Source organism: Hevea brasiliensis, chromosome 14 (genome assembly GCF_030052815.1).
Source record: "Hevea brasiliensis isolate MT/VB/25A 57/8 chromosome 14, ASM3005281v1, whole genome shotgun sequence".
In the NCBI taxonomy this organism is placed as follows: Eukaryota; Viridiplantae; Streptophyta; class Magnoliopsida; order Malpighiales; family Euphorbiaceae; genus Hevea; species Hevea brasiliensis.
Genome location: NC_079506.1, coordinates 53,778,733 through 53,806,149, shown reverse-complemented (window position 1 = coordinate 53,806,149; position 27,417 = coordinate 53,778,733). Strand labels below are relative to the sequence as shown.

The following is a 27,417-nucleotide window of genomic DNA, read 5'->3' as shown; positions in this document are numbered from 1 at the left end:
TTCTTAGAATAAACATGAATAATTGATGGTTTTGGTGGAGCTGGAGGAACTGACTGCTTAAAAGAAGATCCCTCAATATGCGACTGCTCAATAGGAGGAATACTATCAACTGACTGCTCAAAAGAACCATTACCTTCATCTGAATCATCCTCTAACCGTTCAGTAGTGATACTTAGAGAAGTGATTTTATAGATTAGCCACTTTTCTTCCTCTCCCTAACTTGGAGATTTGGATAGTGAGGAAAAGAATTGTGTTTTCTCAGAAAAGACCACATAAGTGGAAACCAAGTATTTGTTGAGATCTAGAGAGAAGCACCGATAACCCTTTTGAAAGCGAGAATATCCCAGAAACACGCACTTCAAAGCTTTGGGATCCAGCTTAGTAATATGGGGCCTTACATCACGAACATAGCATGTTCTACCAAACACCCGTGACTCAATCGGAAACAATGGCTTGTTAGGAAAAAGAACACTGTAGGGAATGTCACCACCAAGAACTGTAGATGGCATGCGATTGATCAGAAAATTAGCTGTGGAAACAGCATCAGCCTAGAATTGTTTAGGAACTTTCATTTGAAACAGTAAGGCACGAGAAATCTCAAGAAGATGTTTTTTTTTTCTCTTAACTATCCCTTTTTGAGAGGGTGTATCAACACAAAAGGATTGATGGAGAATGCCATGCTGGTTCATATAATTCTGAAAAGATTCTGACATTTATTCTTTAGCATTATCACTCCTTAGCATATGCATAGAAACATTAAACTGAGTCTTGATTTCAACACAAAAAGCAGAAAAATGTGAAAACACCTCAGAATGATTTTTTATAAAATAAATCCAAGTCATTCGAGAGAAATCATCCACTAAAGTAACAAAATACCTAAACCTAGTTTTAGACAAAACAGGACATGGTCCCCAAACATCAGAATGGACTAATTCAAAAGCAAATTCAGCTCTTTTATTGATTCTAGGACCTAATGAGCTACGATGATGCTTTGCAAAATGACAAGACTCACAATCTACTAATGATACATTATGAAATTGAGGGCACAATTTCTTTAAAACGGGCAGAGATGGATGTCCCAACCGACGATGAGCTTCAAATGGAGAAACAACACCAGAACAGGCAATTAAACGAGATACCCATGGATCAAGAATGTAGAGACCATTAGATACATGTCCTTTACCAATAATCTACTTCGTTATAAGATACTGAAGAAGACAGTGATCAGGGAAAAATGAGATACAACGATTGAGGTCTTTGGTAAGTCGGCTTATAGAAGTCAGATTAAAAGCAAGACTAGGTAAACTGAGTATAGAAGATAAGGTAATAGATGAAGTGGGTTTAACAGTCCTAGTCCCCTCAACAATATAATTGGACCCATCAGCTATGGTTAGGGGTGTGCAAACGGTCGGTTATGTTCCGAACCGAACCGAATCGATAAAACCGAAAATCAAAAATAAAAAATTTTAAAAATCGAACCAAATCGATTAATAAGAGAAAACTGAACCGAACCAAACCGATAAATATTGGTTCGGTTCGATTTTAAATCGATCAAACCGAAATTTATAAATTGAGCATTTGATTTCCAATTGGGTTCGGTTCGGTTTTAAACTGATAAAACCTAAATCTTATGGTTCGGTTCGGTTCGGTTTTATTTGATTTCCTTGATATATATTAATAATTTCGGCTCGGTTCGGTTTTTTTATTTTTTATGAAAATAACCGACCGAACCAATTAACCGAAATTATCAAAATTATAAACCTAACCGAACCGATTGAACTGAATTGACTTGGTTCGGTTCAGTTTTTTGGTTTAAACCGAAAACTGCTCTCCCCTAGCTATGGTTACAGCAGATGGTGCTGTGTGAGACCGAAAGCTAGAAAAGATTTTGGGATTACCTGTCATGTGATTTGTAGCATTAGAATCAATAACCCATTTGTTTGAGGAGGAAATGTGACATTTTTTACCTGACTTAGCAAAAGTAGCCATTGGTGTAGATTCTTTCACTAATTCCTGATATTGAGAGAATTTGGCATACTCATCAGCTCAGATTGTGATAGTTTTCTCAGAAGATGTACTAGAAGTAGCAACGGTGGCGGTGGCAGTCTAAGTTCTCTGATTGCGATTCTGCAATTTCTTACAGTGCTGCTTTGTGTGTCCAAGTTCCTTGCAGTAGTAGCAAACAATCTCACTGGTTCCCCTTTTGTTACTATTTCTTTTTCCAGTATCATTTACCCCACCTCCTTTAGCAACAAGAGCACTAGTTTGTTGATTAGATGGAGTATTTTCTGTGCATAGTACCCGACTAAACACATCTTGCAGATAGGTGATTTCAGTACTAGAGAGAATATGGGATTTGGCAGTTTCAAATTCTGAGGGAAGTTCGGCTAAGAAACTCATAATTGCCATTTGTTCTCTCTGTGCCTGTTGTACCTTGATATCAGAACTAAAGGGCAGAAGCATATTCAGTTCCTCGTAAGTCTTCTTGAATTCCATGAAGTATATCGTGAGTGACTTAGCTTCCTTCTCAGCACTATAGAAAGCCTTGCATACTTCATAAATTTGAGATACAATCCCTTTGCCCGAATATTCTCCAGATAATCCATTAACTCCTTAACAAATTCACAATGATTAATTACACCAACAACTTCATTATCAATAGAGTTTCTAATTTGCAAAAATAATCTAGCATCATCTCGTATCCAAGCCTATCTAGTTCCATCAGTTGGGGGGTTTTTAATAAGATGGTCATCCTTTTCAATACTACGCAAATAAATCTTAATGGTTTTACTCCAGTCTAAATAATTAGACCCATTTAACTTGTATTCTGTAATTTTAGTTTGGGCTGGAATTATTTCAGTTACAGAGGCTTTGTTATCAGTCATTTTATCCAAAGCAAAAACACCCAAAATCAGTACAACCCAACAGTAGGAAACATAATTAGAACTTGTACTAAATAGTAGCAAATAGCTGAAGCAGAAATTGGACAGTAGCAAATCGAGACCCTTGAAGAACAAACCAATACCAGAAATCCACTGGAAATGTTTGGGCGACATCAGAGGAAGCACCGGTCAGCAGATAGACAAGCCACGCGCCGGCATGTGAGAGATCTCCATAAACAAAAAGATGGCGCGTGAAGGCCACTAGCGCAAAACCCGGCCATGGATTTTGAGGACTTGCTGGAAACTCTGCTGCGATCCTTCCTAGGTTGGTGGTGAGACTCAAAGGTCACTAGAACTGGTGACTTCAAACAGAGGCAGACGAAAAAAAAAAAAAACAGAATAGAATTTTTTAAAAAAACGAGCCTATGGCTCTGATACCATGAAAACAGAAAGGAAAAAAATACTTTCTGATGATCAAGGATTACAAGGGTATTTATACAAAGATTAGAGGTCTATACAAGGAAAAAATAAAGTTAATTCTGCCTAGAATTAATCCTACAAATTAGCCTAATTGTTTTGACCCTATAATCAAGCTAACAAGAGTGAAAACATAATATTACAGCTAATATGTACAGCTATTACTGCTAACATATATAATAGAGAATGTCATGTGGCAATACTATGAAGGAGAACGTCATGCATTAGTCACGTGACAATACCATAAAAGAGAGTGTCATATATCAGATTCTTGGAAATGCCTTCTTGTTTTATATTATATAGATATGCTCACCCAAGTGATGTTTATTTATTAGCATGCCCACCTTGTAGTAGTAGCATAAGTTTATGCACTTCTTATAGAAAAACATTAAAGAATATTGTTTTTGGTTTTCCATGGTGCTCTTGTTTTAGGATGTTTTAGAGGTAATACACTACGAGAGAAAACTCTTGTTTTAATGTTCTTTTCTTCTCGTTTTGGGTTCATTTTCTTTCAATAAAAATTTCATTTTTAGTAGAACAACAAATGATGAGTTAGCTTTTCTTTTGTAATATGTTTCCCTACTTGGGTCATTTCATAAAATAATTTATTTGATGAATTTTAGTAAATATATCTACAACCAATTATATTTTCATGCTTTTCCTCTTGATATTAAAATTTATATTGATTACTTAGTATATTTTTTATTTTTCATTTGTGTTGTAGATTTTCTTTGGCAGAAAAACGTCAAAATAATGCATTTCTTCCGGGTATGTTACTCAACTAATTTTGTCACCTTTAGTTGCTTTTGGGCATACTAGAAAGGAAATTCTTGAAGAGATGGCCCCTAAGAATGCGAAGATGTAGGGTGCTTATGAACGTTGCTCTGCCCATCCTTTAATCTCTTTAATATATATATATGCTTAAAAATATTTAGTTATATAGTCAATTAATCATTTATATGATAGATTCAAGCAGTGGATATTTAATATATTACACCTCAATTCTTTTCAAACTCAAAATTCATATTAATTTGTAATTATATTTCAATTCAAATCCAGTGAAAAAAAAAAAGCAATGCATTTTTTATAAAATTGTTCCATACATATTAATTAATTGATTTTTACCAATTCAACATCGGATTCTTTTTCTTTTTTCTTAGCTAGCCCAAATTATTTCATAATAATTCTTTGAACTTGAATTTCACCAACAAACCTCTAGTTGTAGTCATTTGTATTAAATATATATATATATATATATATATATATATATATATATATATATATATATATATATATAATAACAACTAAGTTCAATTATCCATGTGGCACCAGGATTACCAAATATTGTCTTATATTTGCCTCATTAACTATTTTATTTTTCATTTTAAAATATGAGTTTATAAAAAAAAAAATAGTAAGAAACCTAACATAATGTTCTTTCTTACAAATATTGTTAATGAAATATTTGAATTGATATTTTGATTTATTTTGTGCTATACGATTGCTTTTTCACGGACGAGTTTCCATAGCAGCGGGTTTATAGTAGGAATCGACTATTTGGATGCTCTAATTAGTCATATTCAAGATGATGCCTCATTTTGCATGTTATTTGTAGATAATATTGTCTTAGTAGATGAAAATAGTAAATGAGTTAATCAAAAGTCGCAGTTGCGGAGAAAGGCTTTTGAAAGTAAGGGTTTTAGACGAGGATGTAACCCATAGGATGTCAATAAAATGGATGAGTACCATAGGTGTGTTATCCAATCATAAGATCGCTAACAAAGTGAAAGGTAACTTTTATACGATTGTAGCCAGACCAGTCATGTTGGAAGTGAATGTTGAGCATCTAAGGCAACAACATACCTGCAAAGTAAGTATGGAAGAAATGAAGATGTTAAGATGTATGTTTGGTAACATAATAATGAATAAAATTAGAAATGACCACATCCATCAAATAATGCATGTAGCATTTATTAGAGATAAAATGAGAGATAGTCTATTAAGATGGTGTAGTCTATGTCTAATGTAGAGAATCAAATGATCTAGTATGGAAATTTAACGAGTAAAGGGAAGGGAGAGACCTAAGATAACATAAAGAGCAGTAGTACTAAAGCATTTAAGAGCTTTAGTTATTGAAGCGGACTTAGTGTCTAGCAGAGCTGAATGGCAAAAGATGTTGCATATAGTCGATTTTAACTAATTTGAAATTAGGATTTAGTTGTTATTGTTTTATATGATTACTTAATAAATATAATTTAATAGATATTTTCCTAAATAGTATTAGTGATAATAAACAATAACTATGATGTACTAAATTGATTTAAAATTTTTCAAGAATTCAATTCTTTTTTTTGTTTCAGTTAATTTTCATGTTTAGAATGAAAAAATTCAATTCTTTTTAACTTACAAAAATCATTTTCAAAGAAATATAAACAAAGTATGGTTCCAAAAACCAGAAATATAAAAAAGCATGATTGTGTGAAAATTCAATTAAAATTTTTTTTCTTACAAATGACTAATTTGAAACAAAATGGGATCCAGTCATTTGAGAGTTTATGTTTGTAAATGTAGGTAATCATTTGGTGTTCTTCATCCTGAATGTGGTAGAGGCAATTGGGGTGCTGATGACATTTAAACCTTTCCTTGCTCAACAGTCGGAGTAACAAGAAATATTGGAGTGAATCACATTTTTAGAATGAAAGCTATGAATAGTTCCATTGTTGTATTAGTAAATTAATTACATAACACAGTGAGGTTTGTTTATGACTTTGGATTTTATGTCAACCCATAGATCTTAATTAAAAAAATTAATCAACCTGCTTAAGAAATGCGGTGTATTTAGTTGCTTTATTATTTGCAATATATTGTTTCTTTTGAAATAAATCTTTTGTAATAAAAGAATTTAATTAAATATATTACAAAGTTATACTCAATTTCTATTTCTTTTAAAATAGAACTTTTTAAATTAAAAAAAATGGAATTCTTTTATTTCAAATATAAGTATTAATTAAAGTTTTTAATTAAATTAAATTTTTATAAAATTCTACGCAAGTATAAATTACAGTGCTAAATCTGGATATTGCGTGATAAATGACAACAATTTTGATGAACGAATCATATTTCATAGCAACTTTGACGAGAGGATTGACGATGGCTCAATTTTTAAAGTCTTTGAACACTAAATCTTATACGTATATTTTTTTAAAAAAAAAAATCAAATTGAATTGATTCAACTTGATTATTCTGGTTGGAGTCTCAAATAATGGAACACTTTAGTTAAATATCTAGATCTTCAATATATATATATATATATATATATATATATATATATATATAGAGCATCGAATAATAATAGGAGAATTACAGCTAAAAATAATAATTTTTTTATTATAAAGTAATTAATATTAAAATAAATAAATAAATAAATATGGGAGATGGAGATATTGTATTTAAAAAAAGAATAAGACAGAAAAACTAAAAATAATATAATAGAATATAGTTTAAAATATAATTATTTCAAACTATTTACATGATGAATATTAATTTCAGTAGTTCATTATATATTTAAATATTCCCAAAGATGAAGTTGGTTATTTTGTTATTTAATCATTTATTTTTATTTTTTAAAAATAAAAATTTTTAAAATTATAATTAAAATTTCTTCTTGAAACTTTTCAGAAGTTTTTTTTCCCTTTTTTATGGTTTATTCAAATACTTCCGTCATTACAAAAATTTTAAGAATATTTAGACTTAGAAATTTTCAAAACCTTTTTAGTAGTTTTTATTAGTTGAGCATTAGTTGATTTTAATAAAAAATTGAATCCAATTGATTTAATTTAATTTTTTTAATATTTTGATTTGATTTTCATTATTGGTTTAAAAATTTTTCATTTTTTTTTTGGTTTATTCAGTTTACCGAAATGATTTTTATTAGGTCCTAAAATGTGATTTATAATAAAAAAAACATCACACAATAAAAGTGACAAAAATTAGCAACATGATATATTTCTTCTTTTTTATTATTGGATTAGGATTATAGGGGAGGACCAAAATGGAAAAAAAAGTGTGGGGCCAAATAGGAAAAATTGTAACTTATATTACAAAATTAAAGGTAAGTTTTACAGGATTTTGGTCAAATCAACCATGTTGTATGAAAGTAAATGTAAGACACATAAAATATAACATACCCATGAGATAATTGTGATAGGAATGTGAATATTAATATAGATGTCTATTAACATGGTAATAGATAAAATTAAAAATGAAAAATGCAAATAACACATATTGGAGATAAAATGAAAGAGGGTTGATTAAGATGTTCTGATCATATTAAACCTAGAACATAAAATGTCATAGTATAAAAGTGTTAAAAGTTAGTAAGTAAAAGAGTGAGAAGGAGAAGGGGAGATATAAGATGATATGAAGGGAAGTGATATCAAATGATTTATAAGCCTTTTTATGTGAATACGGATTTAGTACCTAATAGAGTTAAATGGCAAAGAAAAATCCATATAAATGTCCCTAATTAATTTAACATTAAGAATTAGTTTTATATATATATATATATATATATATATATATATATATATATATATATATATATATATATGACATTGTTTGGTTCATTATATTTTATTTTATATTTTTAGTAATAGATTTGGGTAGTGAGGAATCGAACACTAAACCAAAGTAGTGATACAATATCACCCAAAATACCTGAATGCATAGAATTCAAATATAGTATAACCATTATCCAATCAGCATCTTTATTTCTTCGGATTTTGAATTACATTTTAATTGGACTTCCTTCAGAATAAGAATCTTCTCTAATCACACTGCTCCAAAAAGAAGTCTACCTTATACCTATATAAAGAGCTCAAGCCTCCATAATCAGGTACATTATTCTCTCTAGTTAATTTTATTGATATGTACTCATTATCCATACTGACTTAAGAATGAGAGAAGTCTCTTATCTTATAGATCTATGACTGCAAGAAAAATCCATGAACAACATCAATTAGACTAGGGTATTTTATTCTTTTTAATTTTTTGCTTTATTATTATTATTATTATTATTATTATTATTATACAGAAAGTAATGAGGTTTAACTCAGTGATATTGAAGTTGTCTCTAGATCTATAAAATCTTAAGTTTGAGTCCAAATTAAAAACAATTGTACTAAAAAAATTTAACAATGATTTTTAACCTAATCTGATCATTGAATCGGTTAAGAGTTTAGAGTCATTGATATATTATTAAACATCAATTAACATAGGTTACAAAATTAATAATTTTTTTAAAAATATTATTAGTAGTTTAATATATTTTATAAATAATTACTAAAAATAAATTTAACCAAATTTGAATATTTAATATTTTTAAAAAATATTCTCAATTTTTTTTTGAAATTTTAATTTTCATATATTAATACATTTACGAAATAAACATACATTAACTTAATAAAACAATTAATTTTAAAATATTTTATATAGTTATTCAATAGATACAAGTTGATTTTGGTATATATATATATATATATACCAAAATCAACTTGTATCTATTGAATAACAATATAAAATATTTTAAAATTAATTGTTTTATTAAATTAACATATATATATATATATATATATATATATATATATATATATATATATATATATATATATATATATATATTAAATGAGAATTGATGTTGTGTATATTTATTTTATTAAGGTAGAATTGATGTTATGCAGCTCATGGTTAACTAGTTCTTTTTACTCATTCATAACTATATATTATATTTATATTCTCCTCTTTGAAGATAACAATACAGGCTTTGATACCATCACTGTAACACCCCTCAATGTAGCAATTTCATACATTCTACTGTTGCGGTGACTGGTATCGGTTCGAACAGCTAGAACGTTTAAAAAAATATTTAGACTAGAGTAAGGAGTCATAAATAACTCAAATAATGGTAATAAAAATTTACAAAAAATTTTAGAAATAAAGTACAACCAAGTTAAATGAGCTAGTGTCCTAATGATGGGTAACCCAGTGGGAAGTTGCGGTCCTCTCAGCTAGGAGCCCTAAACTCGGAAGAAAATTCATGAAATAATTTTTGGGACTCTAGAGAAGAGTCATTGAGGTTTTGATGGCATTAGAATGCCAATAAAATACTTAGAAAAATTTTTAGATCGGTACAGATGATTTTGGCTCAATAAGCCAAATGGAGGGCATTTTGGTCATTTTGTCTTCAGAGATAATTTTTGGCCAACTTGTCCAGTTAAATAAATAATTTATATGATATAAAATGTGAATAAATATTGCTAAAAATTAAATTGAAAATAGGTAGAAAAGAAAAGAAAATAAAATGGATGAAAACATGAATTATGACATCATTATAAAGGGCTCCACCAATCACATTATAACAAGCACTCTTAAACCAATTAAAAAGGAGAAAAATGTGTTAAAAATTAACAAAACTTTCTGCCCTTTCTTCTCAAAGTTTCGGTAGCCTCTCCCTGTAACACCCCCCCCCCCCGGCAACCACTCCGTACATCTTACTGTTCCGGTGACCGGTGTCGGTCCGGACAGCTAGAACGTCCGGAAAAATAATTAAACTTAAGAGAGGGACCATAATTAACTCAAATATTAATAAGAAATACTTAGTAAAAATTTTAGAAATAAAATACAACCAAGTCAAACGAGCCGGTGCCCAAGCGATGGGTAACCGGAGGGAAGTTGCGGTTCTCGCAACGAGGAGCCCTAGACCCGGGGGAAAAATTATAAAATAATTTTTGGGACTCCAGAGAAGGGTCATTGAGGTTCCTATGGCATTAGAATGCCAAGAAAATACCTAGAAAAATTTTTCAATCGGTACAGCCAATTTTGACCCGTTAAGCCAAACGGAGGGCATTTTGGTCATTTCGCCTTCGGAGGTGATTTTTGGCCGACTTGTCCAGTTGAGTAAATAATTAATATGACATAAAATATGAATAAACATTACTAGAAATTAAATTGAAAATGAGTAGTGGAGGAAAGAAAAGAAATTGAGGAAAAAGGGCTATTTATGACATCATGGTGATGTCATTTATAATTACCAACCAATCACAATTAAGCACCCATTTGACTAACAAATTAAAGAGATAAATAAAGACTAAAGAAGACCAAAAACCAGCAGCCATCCCTCTCTCCTCTAGTGCAGCCGAAACCTCTCCCTTCCACCCTCCATTGAAGTTCAATCAAGCAAGCTCAAATTCCTACCTTGTTTCACCATAAAATCCTAACCTCACTTCATTAAAATTTTACCCTACACCTTAAACAAGCTTTTGGCAGCCTTGAAAGTGAAGGAAAGTGAAGTTTTGAGTGAGGAAAAATCTGCCCTAATCAAGGTTAGTGCATTAGATACTTAAAACTCCTTATTTTCATGATTTGCAACTTGAATTAAGTAAGAATTGTAACTAAAATGAACAAGAATTATGTGTACACATACTATGAATTTTTGGCAGCCTTTGTGAAGGAATTATTTTGATTGTTTTGATGGACTTAAAGTGGGCTATAGATCAAGTTTAAACCATGTGTGTATGTGATTATTGAAGGAGCTAATAATTAAGGTATTGTGAAAACCTATAATGGAACTAGGGTTTTGAAGAGTGAAAAATTGGCTTGGCTTGGGAAATTGTTAGAGCACATTTTAATAGTCAATTAGTGACCATTTTAGGTAAGTTGACCATAATTAGAACTGAAAAATAGTATGGTAAAGTGAATGTGAAATCTGCCCTAGGACAGCAACAATGGACTGAGATTTCAGTCCAATTACACAGCCATAACTTTGGCTGTATTGGTGCAATTGGTGTTTGGCCAATTGGACATGAAACTAGGCTTATAATGACACATTTTTGCTGAAGAAACCATGCCCAAAAGACCAAAGCAAGAGGACCAAAACTTGGCCCCAATCCGGACACCCTGCAACTGATTCTGCAGAATTGACCAAATGAATAGTAACTGTTCATTTGGCCATAACTCACTGTAGATTTGGTCAATTGACCTGAAATTTTTACAGAAACAAGTTAAGACATATACAAACAACTTTCATGAAGGAACCTACCCCAAATTATGGCCAGAACCTAACCCAAATGGCAGTGGAAGTCACTGTTCATGTTATTGTAGATATGGTAATTTCTGCAGAATGCAAATCCGGCCAGCTGTGGTTTTTGGACCATATCTGGAGCTACAAAACTCCAAATGGAGTGATTCAAAAAAGGAAATTCAACTAGACAAAATAAGGAACAACTTTCATGTTTGTCATTTCTTCAAATTCCCACAGCAACAGTGTCCAATAGAACAGTGAAATTGACTCACAAAAACTGAAAATTCTACTTGTGTTGGTTTAAACTTTGAAATGGCATAAATGCTTAATGCCAACAAGTTTGGAATGCCAAATGTGGTATGTTGGGAGTGCCAAAGTCAATGTACATATTTTTATTCTAAAAGTCAACATTTTTGTTGACCAATAAGATGAATAGTGACACTAAAAATTTGAAATTCACAAATTGAAGAATTTAAAAGTTTCAAATGCCCTAGTATACCTAACAAGATTGGTTTGGATAGTTTGGCATGCCAATAGGGTTCAGTTAGCAGTACTGCACATGGCAATATGCCGTTCTGTGATTTCATGGCTTTTAGCCATTCTGACCTTGCATTGAGACTTGGCCTTGTGCCTGAGATTATTTACTACTTGGTAGTCGCTGCACACCGGTGATGCATATGCGATCGATGGTGTGACGGCCCGAGGTATTAGATACCCAGTGCGGTTTACCCGTTATCCATCCGATGCGTCTAGTGTAGGTTACTTGGGGCAACCAAATGAATAAAAGTGGACAAAGTAAATAATATACAAATACCAAGCAAATGAAACATATACATTCACTACACATTTAATTTCTTGCTATTTTCTTTTATTATATTATTGCACCACTAAGCATTATTGCTTAGCGCGTTGCTTTTGCCACGCGTAGGTACTGGAGATACAGATCGTGAGCCCAGTAGACCACAGACTGGGTGAGTCCATCCTGCAGTTCTGCACAGTGTCCTTGTCACCTCAACTTCTGCAGTGCATTGGTAGGATATTAGGTGTCATTTTGACATTTTGTAACTTAATTTTGTTTTCTCATATGTAATTAAACTTGTGTAATGTATATTGATGTTTATGTAAATTATGAAAATTGTACTTGTGAATGGAAATGTAAATGTTTACTTGTGATTTATATGTGATCATCACATGTGATGGATGATTGAGAACTGGAATTGAAATGTTGTTGAGATCTTAATGTTGAGAATTTGTTGATAAATTGAAGTTGGGATTGTTTGGAAATTATTTGGAAGTGTTTTTAAACAGGTTCCGAAGAACTGTTTTCTCCATTTTTAGCCGGTACTCCGCCGGATTTTCTTTAAAATTTTCGGAACCCCAAATAAATAATAATTTCGATAAATGGCTTAAATAAATCATATTTCATAAATTAGCTTCAAAAGCATGACACAAATTAAGTAAGGTATATTAGAGTGTGCCAGTACACCGTGTGGCATTACTTACTCGGGTATACTGTACACGGGTAAGGGGTGTCACACTCCCTCTTCTCTTTCAACCTCCATTAATTTCTCCCTTCATTCCACCATAAAACCCCATCTTCCCTTCACAAAAATTGGTCATCGCCATTAGAGCAATACTTGGGCAGCAAAAAGAAGTAAAAAAAAAAAAAAAAGGAGTTTTTCAAGTTTGGGTTGGCACACAACAATGTTAGTGTCAATTAATCCTTTAAACTTTGTGTATGCATCATTGGAAGTATGAATTGATCCATTGATTATATATGTTTTAAGAATTGAAATGGTTGGAGTTAGGGTTTGGAGCACAAATTTGAGATTTTATCATGTATTGGTGAAAGAAAGTTCTAATGGTCAATTAGTGACCATTTGGCTATGTGTGATTAGGAAGTGAAGTGATTTGTGCCATGGGAATTGAAGTTAGGTATGCTGCCTAGTGTAACCTGGAGGACTGGGTGTGAGTCCAGTAGATTTGGGCAGCTATAACTGGAGTTGTGTAGGTTCAATTGGTGCAAGGCCAATTGGACATGAAATTATATACATAATGGCACAACTTTGATGAAGGAACCCTACCCAGAAAACCACAATAGACTGACCTAAAAATTTACCAAATACGGGCAATACACATTCTGCCTGGGCAAAATGATCAAATGAATAGTGTTTATTCATTTGGTCATAACTCAGTGTAGAAAGGTCCAATTGACCTGAAATTTATATCAATAAAAAGCTTAGACAATTTAGAACAACTTTCATGTAGAACACAAACTCCATTTCTGAACTTAACCAAATGAAATTGCTAACCAAAATTGAGTTACCAAATCTGGTAGAACCAGAATTGCCCAGAAATTCTAGGTAAAGGTCCGTTCGACCAGTTATGGTAAAATGGCCATAACTTGAGCTAAAAAACTCCAAATAGAGTGATTCAAAAAGGGAATTAAAGAATACACAATAAAGAACAACTTTGATTAAGAACATTTGGCCAAATTCTTACTGTAGAATGGCCTAATGGAACAGTAAACTCTAGCACTCAAAACTGAAATTTTTGATTTATTTCCTATTGGTTTGAAGTACTGATTGGCAACTAATGCCAACACTTTTGAGAACCAAAATGTGGTAATTTCATGTGATTAGAACTCATGAAACTATTATGTATGGGAAAGTCAATATTTTGACTTAAGTGGTAAAATGAATAGTAATCTTACATGTTAAACACAAAATTTAATCAAGAATTTTGTAATATGCCCTAGTAGACCTAGTAAGATTGGGTTGGATAGCTTGGCATGCCAATAGGGTTCGAATAGCAGTACTACATATGGCATCACACCATTCTGTGATTTATGGCTTAAGTGGCCATTCGGTGATTTTATGGCTTTTAGCTATTCTGATATTGTTGTGATACTTGGCATTGTGCCTAATATTTATTACAGCTCATTAGCTGTTCTGTTGCATACTGGGAGATACCTTGTGACTGATGGTGTGACGGCTCGAGGTACTTAGTACCCAGTGCCAGTTTACCCATTTATTCAGTCCAGTAATCCAGTATAGGTTACTTGGGCAACCAAAAATGGAAGTTGATAAATTTGATTAAATAATTGATATAAACAGTAACAAATTAATAATACTATAAATAAGTACCATAAATTGTCCGTATGGAAAGCCTGCATACACTTTACATGCTTGTTCCATTTTAGTTCTTTTTATTTTATTATTGGCACCACTAAGTAGTATTGCTTAGTGCGTTGCTTTTGCCATGCATAGGTTCTGGAGAGGTTGATAGACCATCAGACCACAGATTGGGTGAGGCCACAGATCTGTATAGTGTTAGAGTCACCTTTCAGGCTACAGTGCATTGGTAGGACACTAGGTCCCATTTTATATTTTGTAATTTTTGTAAACTTTGTAATTAAACTTTTATTTTATTATGTATATATAAAACTTCTGTAATGTAATTTTGTATTAATGTGATTATCTGTAAATTTGTGTTTATAGATAAAATTTGAGTATTTATTCAAAATCTGAGTATGATTTTGATATGAAATGGACAAATTGAGGAGTTATTGAGAATTTGATGAGAAATTTATTGAGAAATGATGATTATTTGGAGTTGAGAAAATGTGGAAGTGTTTTTGAGAAAATTATTTGTTTTTTCTGGTTTTGAAGAACTATTTTCTCCATTTTTAGCCGACATTCTGTCGGATTTTCTGTAAAATTTTCGAAACCTTAAATTAATTCAAAACTTCTAGAAATAAATTAAATGACATAAATTTCACTTTGTGGTAAATAAATAAATAAATTAATTAATTAAGAAAAGAGTAAATTGTAATAAAATAAGATATGGTGCTCAGACTTGTAAGGGGGCACATCTTTAGTGGTGTCACATTTAGCATGGTCACATTTAGCATGGGTTAATGCAGGTGTAGATAGAGTCCATACCATGCATTGCATTCGTGAGAGTTGAGGTGACACTAATGCAGATCTGTCTATTTTTCTTATTTTGATTAGGATATGGACCCCACGTCATAGAGAGCAGTAGATGAGGAAGTGAAGAGACATGCTCTACCTACTTTGAGGCCGAAGCAAGAGGAGAACCTGCTCCACCACTAGAGGTGCTGCAAAGACCTCTGACATTTCAGTTTCATTAGTTAAATTTCTTTAGATAAACACCACCACCACCAACACCTCAAAATCTCACTGGAAAAGAGGAAATTGAGCTATGGACTTTTTGGTAAGAAGAAGACTAAGGTAAAAAAAAATTGGTTAAACAGAATCATCCGGGTATTGAAACAACTGCATTGCACCCCAGAGCAGAACTTGGAGGGTGCAGTGTCTCTACTGCAAGACGATGCCTATCAGTGGTGGGACATTGTATCTAGTGAAGTCCGGCTAGAACTAGTAACTTGGGATTTCTTCCTCACTGAGTTCAAGAAGAAGTATGTGGGAAGTGTGTATTTGGAAGATAGAAGAAGAGAGTTTATTGGAAGATAGAAGAAGAGAGGTTTTTGAGGCAAAGATAGTGACAGAATGGAATGGGAATTTGTAAGACTGAGTAGGTATGGGAGAGAGATAGTCCCTACAGAAGCAGAGAGGTGCAGAAGGTTTGAAGAGGGGCTAAATGACAACATCAAAATCATGATCAATGCCTTGGGAATTATAGACTTCGCTAAATTAGTGGAAGCTGCTTTAAAGGTTGAGAAAGTCAGGATAAATGAGTAGACTAGAAGGGAGAGATAGCAGAAGAGGGGCCCAGGTCAGTCCAGTTCATCCTCTATACTTGGGAAGAAATTTAAAGGTCCACCTGCTCAGAGTTCGGGTCAGCCTCAAGGTAAAGGTCAGTCCTAGGGGCTCAGACCACAGTTCACCCCATCAGTGGGTAGCTCTCCAGGGATGGTGTTTAAGGGACTAGCCTTGTGACACCCCTCACTCGTCTATAGTGTAACCAAGCAAGACATATCACACTCGGTGCTGGAGCACCCTATCTTATCTTACTTTATTCCTTTAATAATTTGTTCTCGTTATATTTTAATATCAATTATTTTTTTAAGGAGAAACCAATGGAGTTTCCTCTGTTTCTATTAGCATTTGGCGTATTTCACTATTCATCTGCTTGAAATTTTCAATAATATTTTAAAATAAAAATGTCATTCATACTCATCATATTCATCTCACATTCAATTCTTGCAATTCACATACTCATTTGTATAAATCCATTCATTTCCATACATCTTCATTAATGCACGATTTATATATAGAAATTCTCATATTTTCATTAATTTACATAATATACATACTAATTATACAAGTTCATAAATTACATAATATACAAATTAATTTCAGATGAAATAGCCAATTTATTAATTTACAACATATGCACATTAATTACAATTTTCTAGTTTACATTACAACATAAGAAATATTTATAATATACAAAATACATAAATTGACTAATGTGAGCCCTATCTACATACATTGCTGAGGAGGTGACAACCTTGAACACTCTGCAGATCAAAACTCCAAAATCCCAGTCTAATATCCACTGGGCTTTATCTTCAGTACCTGCACAAGGAAACAAATCCATCGCGCTAAGCATTGCTGCTTAGTAGTACGATAATATAACAAAGAAATAATATACAATAAAGATAAAATCGAAGCAATATTTGGATGCTCAAGAATTAATTTAATTTCGTGTGAGATTACTAATATTAATTTTTGGTTATCCTAATTTGTCCTTCTTTGAAAATGTTTAGTGTGTAAACTTTACAGTAATGATATATACAACATTCAATTATTTAACAATATTAAATTTAGCCTTAATTTATTATAAGAGACGCATTTGTAATATTTATTTATGTTCTACTTCTTTTACAAATCTTCATATCATTTCACTAATTTATTTCTAGGTATTTTGAATCATTGCATAATAAATAAAATTTTAAAACTAATTCTAGTTTCTTTTTTTATTCATTCATTTAATTCACATTATTCTTAACAAATTTCACTGCCCAACTAACCTATGACAGGCTGACTAAACTAGATAAGCGAGTCGTTAGCACTGGACACCGCAGTGTCTCGGGCCGTCATACCATGGGACGTGTAAGCTCGATCGACGCCAACCACGATAAAGTGATGGCTAAAAAGCCATGATAACATATCAATATGGCTATAAGCCATGATAATAAGTAATTGGGCATAAAAGTCATGAGTGCGGGCATAAAGCAATGAATACAGGCATAAAGCCTTACACAGTACTGCTAAAACAATACCCTATTGGCATGCCATTCTATCCAATCTGACACACGTGTTTAGACAATACATGAGCACATTAGTACCATTAAGCATTAATATGTATTATTATGTCATTACTTCATTATAAGATTCAATTACAATTGATAAAATTTTATTCTATTTCTAGTGAAAACATAAATTCATAAATCACAATTACACATAATTCATGCATTTCTCGTAATTTATACATTCATTATTCCATTCCTGATAATTGCGATTCACATCGATCAATTTTCGTGTACTACTTGTACATCGAAATGTTTTCCTAAGGCCCTCCATATGGATTATTCCTTTATGTCCTAGAATCACTAAAGTTCAAGAATTTTTAATTCACTAATTATACTATATATAATAGTACTCATAATGGCTTCTTTAATTCCTTTTATTTTTCCTTATGTTTTTAGAGTTACTATTCACACATTACTATTCACTCAATTTGTTGACTTTTTCATATATAATAGTTACATGAGTTCTAACCACATGAGATTAGCACATTTTGGTTCACCAAAGTGTTGGCATTCGTTGCTAATCAATACTTCAAACCAATAGGAAATAAATCAAAAGTTTCAGTTTTGGGTACTAGAGTTTACTATTCTATTAGGCAATTCTACAGTGAGAATTTAGCCAAATGTTCTAAATCAAAGTTGTTCCTTTATGTGTCTTCTTTAATTCCCTTTTTGAATCACTCCATTTGGTGTTTTGTAGCTCAAGTTATGGCCATTTTACCATAACTGGCCGGATTGACTTGTACCCAAAATTCTGGGCAGAATTGGTTCTGCCAGATTTGGTGTCTTGATTTTGGTGGACAATTCCATTAGGTTAAGTCCAGAATTTGAGTTTGTGTTCTACATGAAAGTTGTTCTAAATTGTCTAAGTTTTCCATTGATATAAAATTTAGATCAATTGGATATTTCTACACTGAGTTATGACTAGATGAATAAACACTGTTTATTTGGTCACTTTTACCATGTCCAAAATTGGTTACCCGAATTTGGTCAATTTTTAGGTCATCCTAAGTTTGTTTTCTGGGAAAGGTTTCTTCATGAAAGTTGTGCCATTATGTGTCTAGTTTCATGTCCAATTAGCCTTGCACCAATTGAACCTACACCTTTGAAGTTACAGTTGCCCAAACTTGCTGGACTCACATTTAACCATGCAGGTCACCTAAGGTAGCATTCCTAACCTCAATTCCATTGGCATAAATCACTTCAATTCCTCATCCAATATAGCCAAATGGTCACTAATTGACCATTAGGACTCCAATTCCACAACAAATGAACAAAACCCTAACTTCATGCCTCAAACCCTAATTCTCAAATATCCATTCATGCATATACATCAATTCAACATACTTAATGATGTTTAACTCTCATACTCATGTTCAAGATCACCCATATACAATTTAAATTCATTCAAAACTCATCAACACTTCCATCAATAAGGCTGCCAAAAATTTTAGTTGGTCCATACATGGATATATTCTTTTAATTTCATGAATTTCTAACTAAATCCATGCACCTAACTTCAAATTTAAAGAGAAAAATGGAGAGATATGGCACTAATCTTTTGATGAGCTAACTTGAGCTTGGAATTCTTCTCAATTTCTTCTTCAAATTGCTGCCTTAAGCTTGCTTTAGTGATAAGGATTAATTTTAGTGAAGATAGGAAAGGGTTTTATGGTGTGAAATTAAGCAAATCAAAGCTTGAAAAAGCAAAGCTATAGAGGATGGGAGAGAACAATTGGCCAAGGCTAGCAAAATGAAGAAGATGGGCTGATTTTTGTGTTTTAAATTTCATTTTTATCCCTTTTTTTTAGCTTGTCATATGGTAATTAGGTGGAGCTTTTTTTAATTCCATCATGGTGATGTCATAAGTCCCATTTACTTCATTTTCTTTTCTTTTCTCCTCTACTCATTTTCAATTTAATTTTCATCACTTTTTTTTTCATATTTTATGTTATATAATTTATTTACTTAATTGGAAAAGTTAGTAAAAAATCATCTTTGAAGGAAAAATGACCAAAATGCCCTCCGTTTGGCTTAAGGAGCCAAAATTATCTGTACCGATCTTAAAAATTATCCTAACCTTTTCTTGGCATTCTAATGCTACCTAGGGCATCGTAACTCTTCTCTGGAGTCTCAAAAATTATTTTACGGAATTTCCTTCAGGTTTAGGGCTACTAGCTGTGAAGACACAACTTTTCGTTAGGGTCACCCATCATCGAGGCACCGGCCCATTTAACTTTGTTGGATTTCATTGCTTAAATTTTTCTAAATTTTTTATTAATTTTTATTACTATTATTTGGTCTATTTATGACTCCTCACTTTAGTTTAATTATAGTTCCAGACATTCTGACTCTCCGGACAGCCATTGGTTACCGGAACAGTCGAATGCACGGACTAGCTAAAGTGAGGGTGTTACAAGCCCCATCATTTTCTACTTGTCCACACTGCTTGAATTGGCATAAGGGGGAGTGTTGGAGAGTGACAGGTGCTTGCCTAAGGTGTGGGTCTACAGAGCATCAGCTAAGAAACTGTCCATGCAGAACTACTACAGTTGCTCCAGCACAAGTAGACAGGCCTACCCCTGCACCTCAAAGGGGTAGAAGGCCCGGTAAATCTGAGTTAGCTGGTCCATCACAGAGACCTGCATATAAAACAGCTGAGAGGCTACAGGCCAGAGTACCTGCCAGGGCTTGTGCCATGAGAGCTCAGGAGGAGCAAGATGCCCTAGATGTCATCAGGGGTACATTTTCCCTTTACAACATCTCTGTACATGCATTGGTGGATCCAGGATCTACCCATTCATATATTTGCATCAAGCTATCTGTAGAAAGGGGGATACTAGTAGAGGAGAGTGACTAAGACATTCTAGTCACTAATCCATTAGGCCACAGTGTGGTGGTGAATAAGGTGTATAAAGGTTGCCCGTTAAGAATTCAGGGGTATGAATTCCCGGCAGACCTGATTGAATTTCCTTTCCACGATTTTGACGTGATTTTGGGAATGGACTGGCTGTCACGTCATCAGGCAATGGTTGATTGTAAACTGAAGAGGATTTCTTTGAGAACTCCTGAGGGAAATGAGATCACAGTTGTGGGGGAAATGATAGATTTCTTGTCCAATGTCATCTCAACTACTACTGCAAGAAAATTGATGAGAGAAGGTTGTGAAGCCTACCTAGCACACGTAGTTGATATTAAGCAGGCTAAGCCAAACCTGCGTGATATACCCACAGTAAGAGACTTTCCAGGTGTGTTTCCTGAAGAATTGCCTGGGTTACCACCAAAAAGGGAAGTCAAATTTGCTATTGAGGTACTGCCGGGTACAACACCAATTTCCATTGCTCCTTATAGGATGGCACCCACAGAATTAAAGGAGCTGAAAATATAGTTGCAGGAATTACTGGACAAGGGGTTTATATGCCCCAGTGTGTCACCATGGGGAGCTCCAGTACTATTTGTAAAGATGAAGGATGGGACTTTAAGGCTATGCATTGATTACCGGCAGTTAAATAAAGTGACTATCAAGAATAAGTATCCGTTGCCTAGAATTAATGATCTGTTTGATCAATTGAAGGGAGCAGGAGTATTTTCCAAAATTGATCTCAGATCAGGGTATCATCAGCTGAGGGTAAAGGATGCAGATGTGCCAAAGACTGCATTCAGAACCTGGTATGGGCATTATAAGTTTCTAGTGATGCCCTTTGGCCCAACAAATGCACCAGTAGCTTTCATGGACCTTATGAACTATCTCTTCCATGAAGGAACGGAAGCGTGAAAAACACAAGATTATACCATTGAATTCAAAAATTTTCACCTAGGGTCACATGCACCATGCAAGATTTATTTTTATCTATTTGATTTCAATGATAAAAAACATATTAAAACTCTTTTAATATGTTTTTGGATCTGTATTTGCCATTTAAGATTTTAAAATTAATCAGATTAATTTTAGAACCCTAGATTAAATCAAGAACGATTACACTAACCTCTTTATGCAATCGCAATGTATGCGCCTTTGAGATTCATCTTCAGGACACCAAATGTTGTCCCTCTAGCTTGTCCACACCAAGAACACCTATGGCAGCCCTTGAACAGCCTCTAAAGCTTTTTCTATTAATTAGAAATTCAAGTTCTGCCTTTTAAGAGATTAGAGATGTAAACAGGACACTAGAAACAATTTCTAGTGTTCTTAATTCAAGAGATTGATGGCTAATCTCTTTGAATTGATGAGAGATGAAGAGAAATAGCTGGAGAGGCTCAAAGTGGCGTGAAAAATGAGAGGAGAGGCTGTTGGTTATTTTTTCTTTTCATAACCACACTTAAATAGCTAGGTTAACACATTAAACCCTAGCCACATGTCACCTTTTGATTAGCTCTAGGTTTAAGTGACCCAATCACATTGTGCCAAGTGTCAAACCTATATTTAATCTTGATTTTAATCATCTTACATGATTAAAAAACATTTGGCAAGCTTATGTGTAATCCCATGTGTCACCATCTCATGGTGCCACGTGTCACACTGCAAAATGACCAAAATGCCCCTGTGTCTTAATTTTGAGTTCTTAACCCAAAATAATTATTTTCTTCTTCTAATTAATTTATATCAAATATAAATTAATTAATTAATCTCTATTAATTAATTTCTCATCAATTAAATTCATATTTAAACACTTTAAATATAAATTTAATTTATACTACACATTCAATAATCTAGATTTGGTTTCAAGTCATGCTAGGGACTTTGCAATTTAATTGCAAACCAAACCTATTTAATTAATCAATTAAACTCTTTAATTAATTAATTAATTAAATCATATTTAAATAGGTGATAACTTGTGTATGTGTGTGACTTACTAGGCTCATCACTAATTGGCAATGAGACATGATATCAACTCTTAATATCATCAGAACTCTTTCTTACCATAAATGATTTCTCTAAATCATTTTATGAAACTCATAGACCATGGTTAACACCTAGCATAGCATGCCATGGCCACCCAATTAGTAATAAGGTTTACCTTAAATGAACCTATAATCATATGTTACCATGCACTAGAATCTCTCTGTTACAAAATCCCAACTCAAGCTGGAGTCATGGTTTATGTCAAACTCCATTTGCTATGAATATTATGTTCTCTTTTAATTCCAGTTCTTGATTAAAAGATTTTTCTCATCAGAAACTCTTTTCTGAATAAATCTATCTGTCCTGGCCAGGAACTTGAAACATCAAGAACAATTAAATGAACATAGGATTTTATCTCTATTTACTTAGAGGAATAGATTCCATCTTGATCAACACCTACCTCCATATATAACTATTAGGAGCCAACACATACCCATATACCCATACATAGTACAAGTATGAAAGCAGTATCAAACTCAAACTACCTATATACAAGATAACTGTGCTATCTCAAGTCTAAAGATTATATGCACTGATATGATTTATGACAAAACATTGACAAGAGTAAACTCCATGTGCTTGTCATAAGTGTCACTGGTTCGGCCTACTTATCATTTATAAGTGCCTATCATGTTTGTTATATGGCATGAGACTCACCATTCCATCTTATTTATATCTCATATAAATAACTTGGGAACAAACATGAATACAATCTTTCTGGATAAGTCATGTCCTTATTATGAAGTATCCTCGATTGTGAACCTATTTATGATACTTTGTGCTAGAAATATTGTCACTCATATTCTTAACAACTTAAGAATAATATTTCTAACAAAATATCAATGGACCTTTTCTATTACACATAAATATATTATGTAAACAGAAAAGTGGAAATGCCTTTTATTAATAAAATTATGTACAAGATACATACTAAATGATATGCTCTAGGGCATACTACTAACATTCCATCCATATCTAGATCGGTTTATAGTGGTTTTTATTGATGAAATTCTTGTGTATTCCAAGACTAGGGTAGAACATGATGAGCATTTAAGGATTGTTCTGCAAACCTTGAGAGAAAAGAAGCTATATGCTAAGCTGTCCAAGTGTGACTTTTGGTTGGGTGAAATTGCATTCCTTGGACACATAGTATCAGCTGATGGGATTAGAGTGGATCCCAAGAAGATAAAAGTGGTGATGGAGTGGAAGCCTCCTAGAAATACAATTGAGGTCAGAAGTTTCTTGGGGCTAGCTAGGTATTATAGAAGTTTTGTGAAGGGGTTCTCTTTAATAGCTGCTCCAATGACCAAGTTATTACATAAGAATGTCAGATTTGACTGGAACGATAAATGTCAGGCCAGTTTTGAGAAGCTGAAAGCTATATTGACGGAGGCGCCAGTGTTAACACAGCCAGTGTCAGGAAAGAACTTTGTGGTCTACAGTGATGCCTCGTATAATGGGTTAGAGTGTGTATTGATGTAAGAGGGAAAGGTGGTCACCTATGCTTCCAAGCAACTAAGGCCACATGAACAAAACTACCCTACCCATGATCTGGAACTTGCAGCAATTATCTTCGCACTAAAGACATGGAGGCACTACTTGTATGGTGAAAAGTGCTACATATACACAGACCACAAAAGTCTGAAATACTTGCCAACCCAGAAGGAGCTCAACCTTAAACAGAGGCGATGGATTGAGTTCCTAAAAGACTATGACTGTGTGATTGACTACCATCTTGGGAAGACAAATGTAGTTGCTGATGCTTTGAGCAGAAAATCCACTGTAGCCTTGAGATCTTTGAATGCCCGTCTATCCTTGGCTCGAGATGGAGCTATTTTGGCTGAGTTGCAAGTGAAGCCAAACTTGCTACAACAGATTCTAGATGGGCGGAAGGTAGATGAGAAGCTAATGGCTATTATGGGCAAAATCCCATAAGGGAAGGAAACTGACTATGTGATAAAAAGCAGACGGGTGCCTGTACTACAAAGGAAGAGTATGTGCACCAGATGATGGGGAATTGAAAGCCAGTATTTTGAAAGAGCCACACACTAGCATTTATGTTATGCACCCAGGAAGCACAAAAATGTATCATGACTTGAAGCTTCATTATTGGTGGCCTAGTATGAAGAAGGACATAGCTGATTATGTGACTAAATGCCTGACATGTCAGCAAGTTAAGACTAAACATCAAGTTCCATCGGGTTTGCTACAACTTATAAGCATACTTGAATGGAAATGGGACCGGGTCACTATAGATTTTGTAAGTGGTTTACCTCTCACCCAAAAGAAGCATGATGCAGTATGGGTGATAGTGGATAGATTAATGAAGTCAGCACACATTCTGTCAGTTAGGACTGACTACTTACTGGAGAAGCTAGCAGAATTAAACATCAGTGAGATAGTTAGATTGCATAGAATTCCACTTTCCATCATATCTGATCAAGACCCAAGATTTACATCGAGATTTTGGAAAAAGTTGCAAGAATCCTTGGGCACACAGCTCCACTTTAGTATAGCTTTCCATCCTCAGATGGATGGGCAATCAGAAAGAGTAATCTAGGTAAACATTGAAACCTATTGAGTTAGTACAAATATTAAACTGAAATGATAATAATAACATGAAACATATGATAGGTCCTTGAGGATATGCTGAGGAGTTGTGTCATTGAGTTTGAGGGAAGTTGGGATAGATTCCTCCCACTGGCAGAATTTGCATACAATAATAGCTATAAAGCTAGCATCCAAAATGGCCTCGTATAAAGCACTGTATGGAAGGAAATGTAGAACCCCGGAGTGTTGGACTGAATTGGGCGAAGCTAACTTGGTAGGGCTAGACCTGGTGGAACAGACTAAAGAGAAAGTAAAGTTAATCAAAGCCAATCTGAAGGTTGCCTCAGACAGATAAAAATCCTATGCCAACCTGAAGAGAAAAGAGATAGAATATGCAGTTGGTGACAAAGTATTCCTCAAGGTGTCACCATGGAAGAAGGTACTGAGGTTTGGTAGAAAGGGTAAGTTGAGCCCTAGATTCATTGGCCCATATGAAGTCACTGAGTGTGTGGGTCCAGTGGCCTACAGGCTAGCTTTACCACCAGAGCTGGATAAGATCCATAATGTGTTTCACGTATCTATGCTGAGAAGATACTGCTCAGACCCTTCACATGTCATCTCCATGTAAGAGATTAAAATTCAACTAGACATGACATATGAAGAAGAACCCATGCGGATCTTGGCTCGGGAAGTGAAGGAATTGAGGAAGAAATAAATTCCACTGGTGAAAGTGCTTTGGAGGCCCAACAACACCGAGGAGGCAACCTGGGAAAGTGAGGAGCCAATGAGGCAATAGTTCCCTCAACTGTTTGCATCAGGTAAATTTCGAGGATGAAAATTAAATTAGAGGGGAAGAGTTGTAATACCCTTACTGTAGCAATTCCGTACATTCTACTGTTCCGGTGACCGATGACCGGTGCCCGTCCGGACAGCTAGAATGTCTGAAAAAATATTTAGACTAGAGTGAGGATTCATAAATAACTCAAATAATGGTAAGAAAATTTACAAAAAATTTTAGAAATAAAATATAACTAAGTTAAATGAGCCGGTGCCTTAGCAATGGGTAACCCAGCGGGAAGTTGTGGTCCTCGTAGCTAGGAGCTCTAAACCTAAGAGAAAATTTATGAAAGAGAAGAGTCATTGAGGTTTTGATGGCATTAGAATGCCAAGAAAATGCTTAGAAAAATTTTTAGATCGGTACAGACGATTTTGGCTCAATAAGCCAAATGGAGGGCATTTTGGTCATTTTGTCTTCAGAGAATGTCCAGTTAAATAAATAATTTATATGATATAAAATGTGAATAAATATTGCTAAAAATTGAATTGAAAATAGGTAGAAAAGAAAAGAAAAGAAAATGGATGAAAACATGAATTATGACATCATTATAAAGGGCTCCACCAATCACATTTTAACAAGCACTCTTAAACCAATTAAAAAGGAGAAAAATGAGTTAAAAATTAACAAAACTTTCTGCCCTTTCTTCTCCAAGTTTTGGCAGTGTCACACCCTACCCCTCTGTAAGGCATAACATGATCCCGTAGTATACCTAATGAATTACCAACTCCTTCTACTGATAACCCATTAAGTACACTACAAGGGATTTTAAAAACTTTTCTTACTTCTTTTACAGTGGTGAGCACTATTTACAGGTGTTAAAGACTTTGGTGAACTAAAGTGAAACAACTAACTCATTTGGTTTATTTGGAATTTCTGTAAAAATTTTGGCAGAGTGCCATCTGTATTTTGGACAAAACAGTTCTTCAGAAAACCTGTAAAAAGCACTTCAATAATTTTCCAAATCTCAATTCCAATAAATTTCTCAACACAACAATTTATCAACTCAATTCCATAGAAATTTTTCAAAGTCTAAGATAAGGAAATATAATACAATTTTTACAAGTCAAATAACTCATAATTAATTTACAACTTTAAGTTACAATTTGAATTTACAACTGCTCAAAACCAAAAACAAAATATACATACAGTGAATATACATTACAGTATAAAATGCCAAATGTGGTATACTCACTATACCCAAAAATCTCTTGCTGGAGGTACTAGTAGCCTAGTCTGCTGTCCTGTCCGTCTCTCTACCTGCGACAGCAATAAAAAGCTATCGCTGAGACAATGTCTCAGTGGTGCACAACATTAACCAAATACAATTTAAATCACAATTCATAAATCATATCAATAGTGGATACTTAAAACCATAACCAATTTCAAGACAGT

At 33.5% G+C, this 27,417-nt stretch overlaps 1 protein-coding gene and 1 pseudogene across 8 annotated transcripts in view; one reads left to right on the top strand and one right to left on the bottom strand.

Moving 5' to 3' along the window:
* Positions 1-6,187, top strand: part of LOC110653434 (protein ZINC INDUCED FACILITATOR-LIKE 1) — a 52,457-nt gene extending 46,270 nt beyond the window's left edge. For 3 of the 8 annotated variants that reach the window (XM_058135277.1, XM_058135276.1, XM_058135281.1), the window contains 2 exons: positions 4,084-4,127; positions 5,931-6,187. In XM_058135277.1, the coding sequence (XP_057991260.1) occupies positions 4,084-4,127; positions 5,931-6,022 (136 nt within the window). In that variant the 3' untranslated portion in view covers positions 6,023-6,187. Of the gene's footprint in view, positions 1-4,083; positions 4,128-5,930 lie in introns of those variants that run through there. The other 5 variants (XM_021809057.2, XM_021809059.2, XM_021809056.2 and 2 more) reach the window with 3 other exon arrangements.
* Positions 2,066-3,264, bottom strand: LOC131173252 (uncharacterized; annotated as a pseudogene).
* Positions 6,188-27,417: the final 21,230 nt, after the last annotated feature.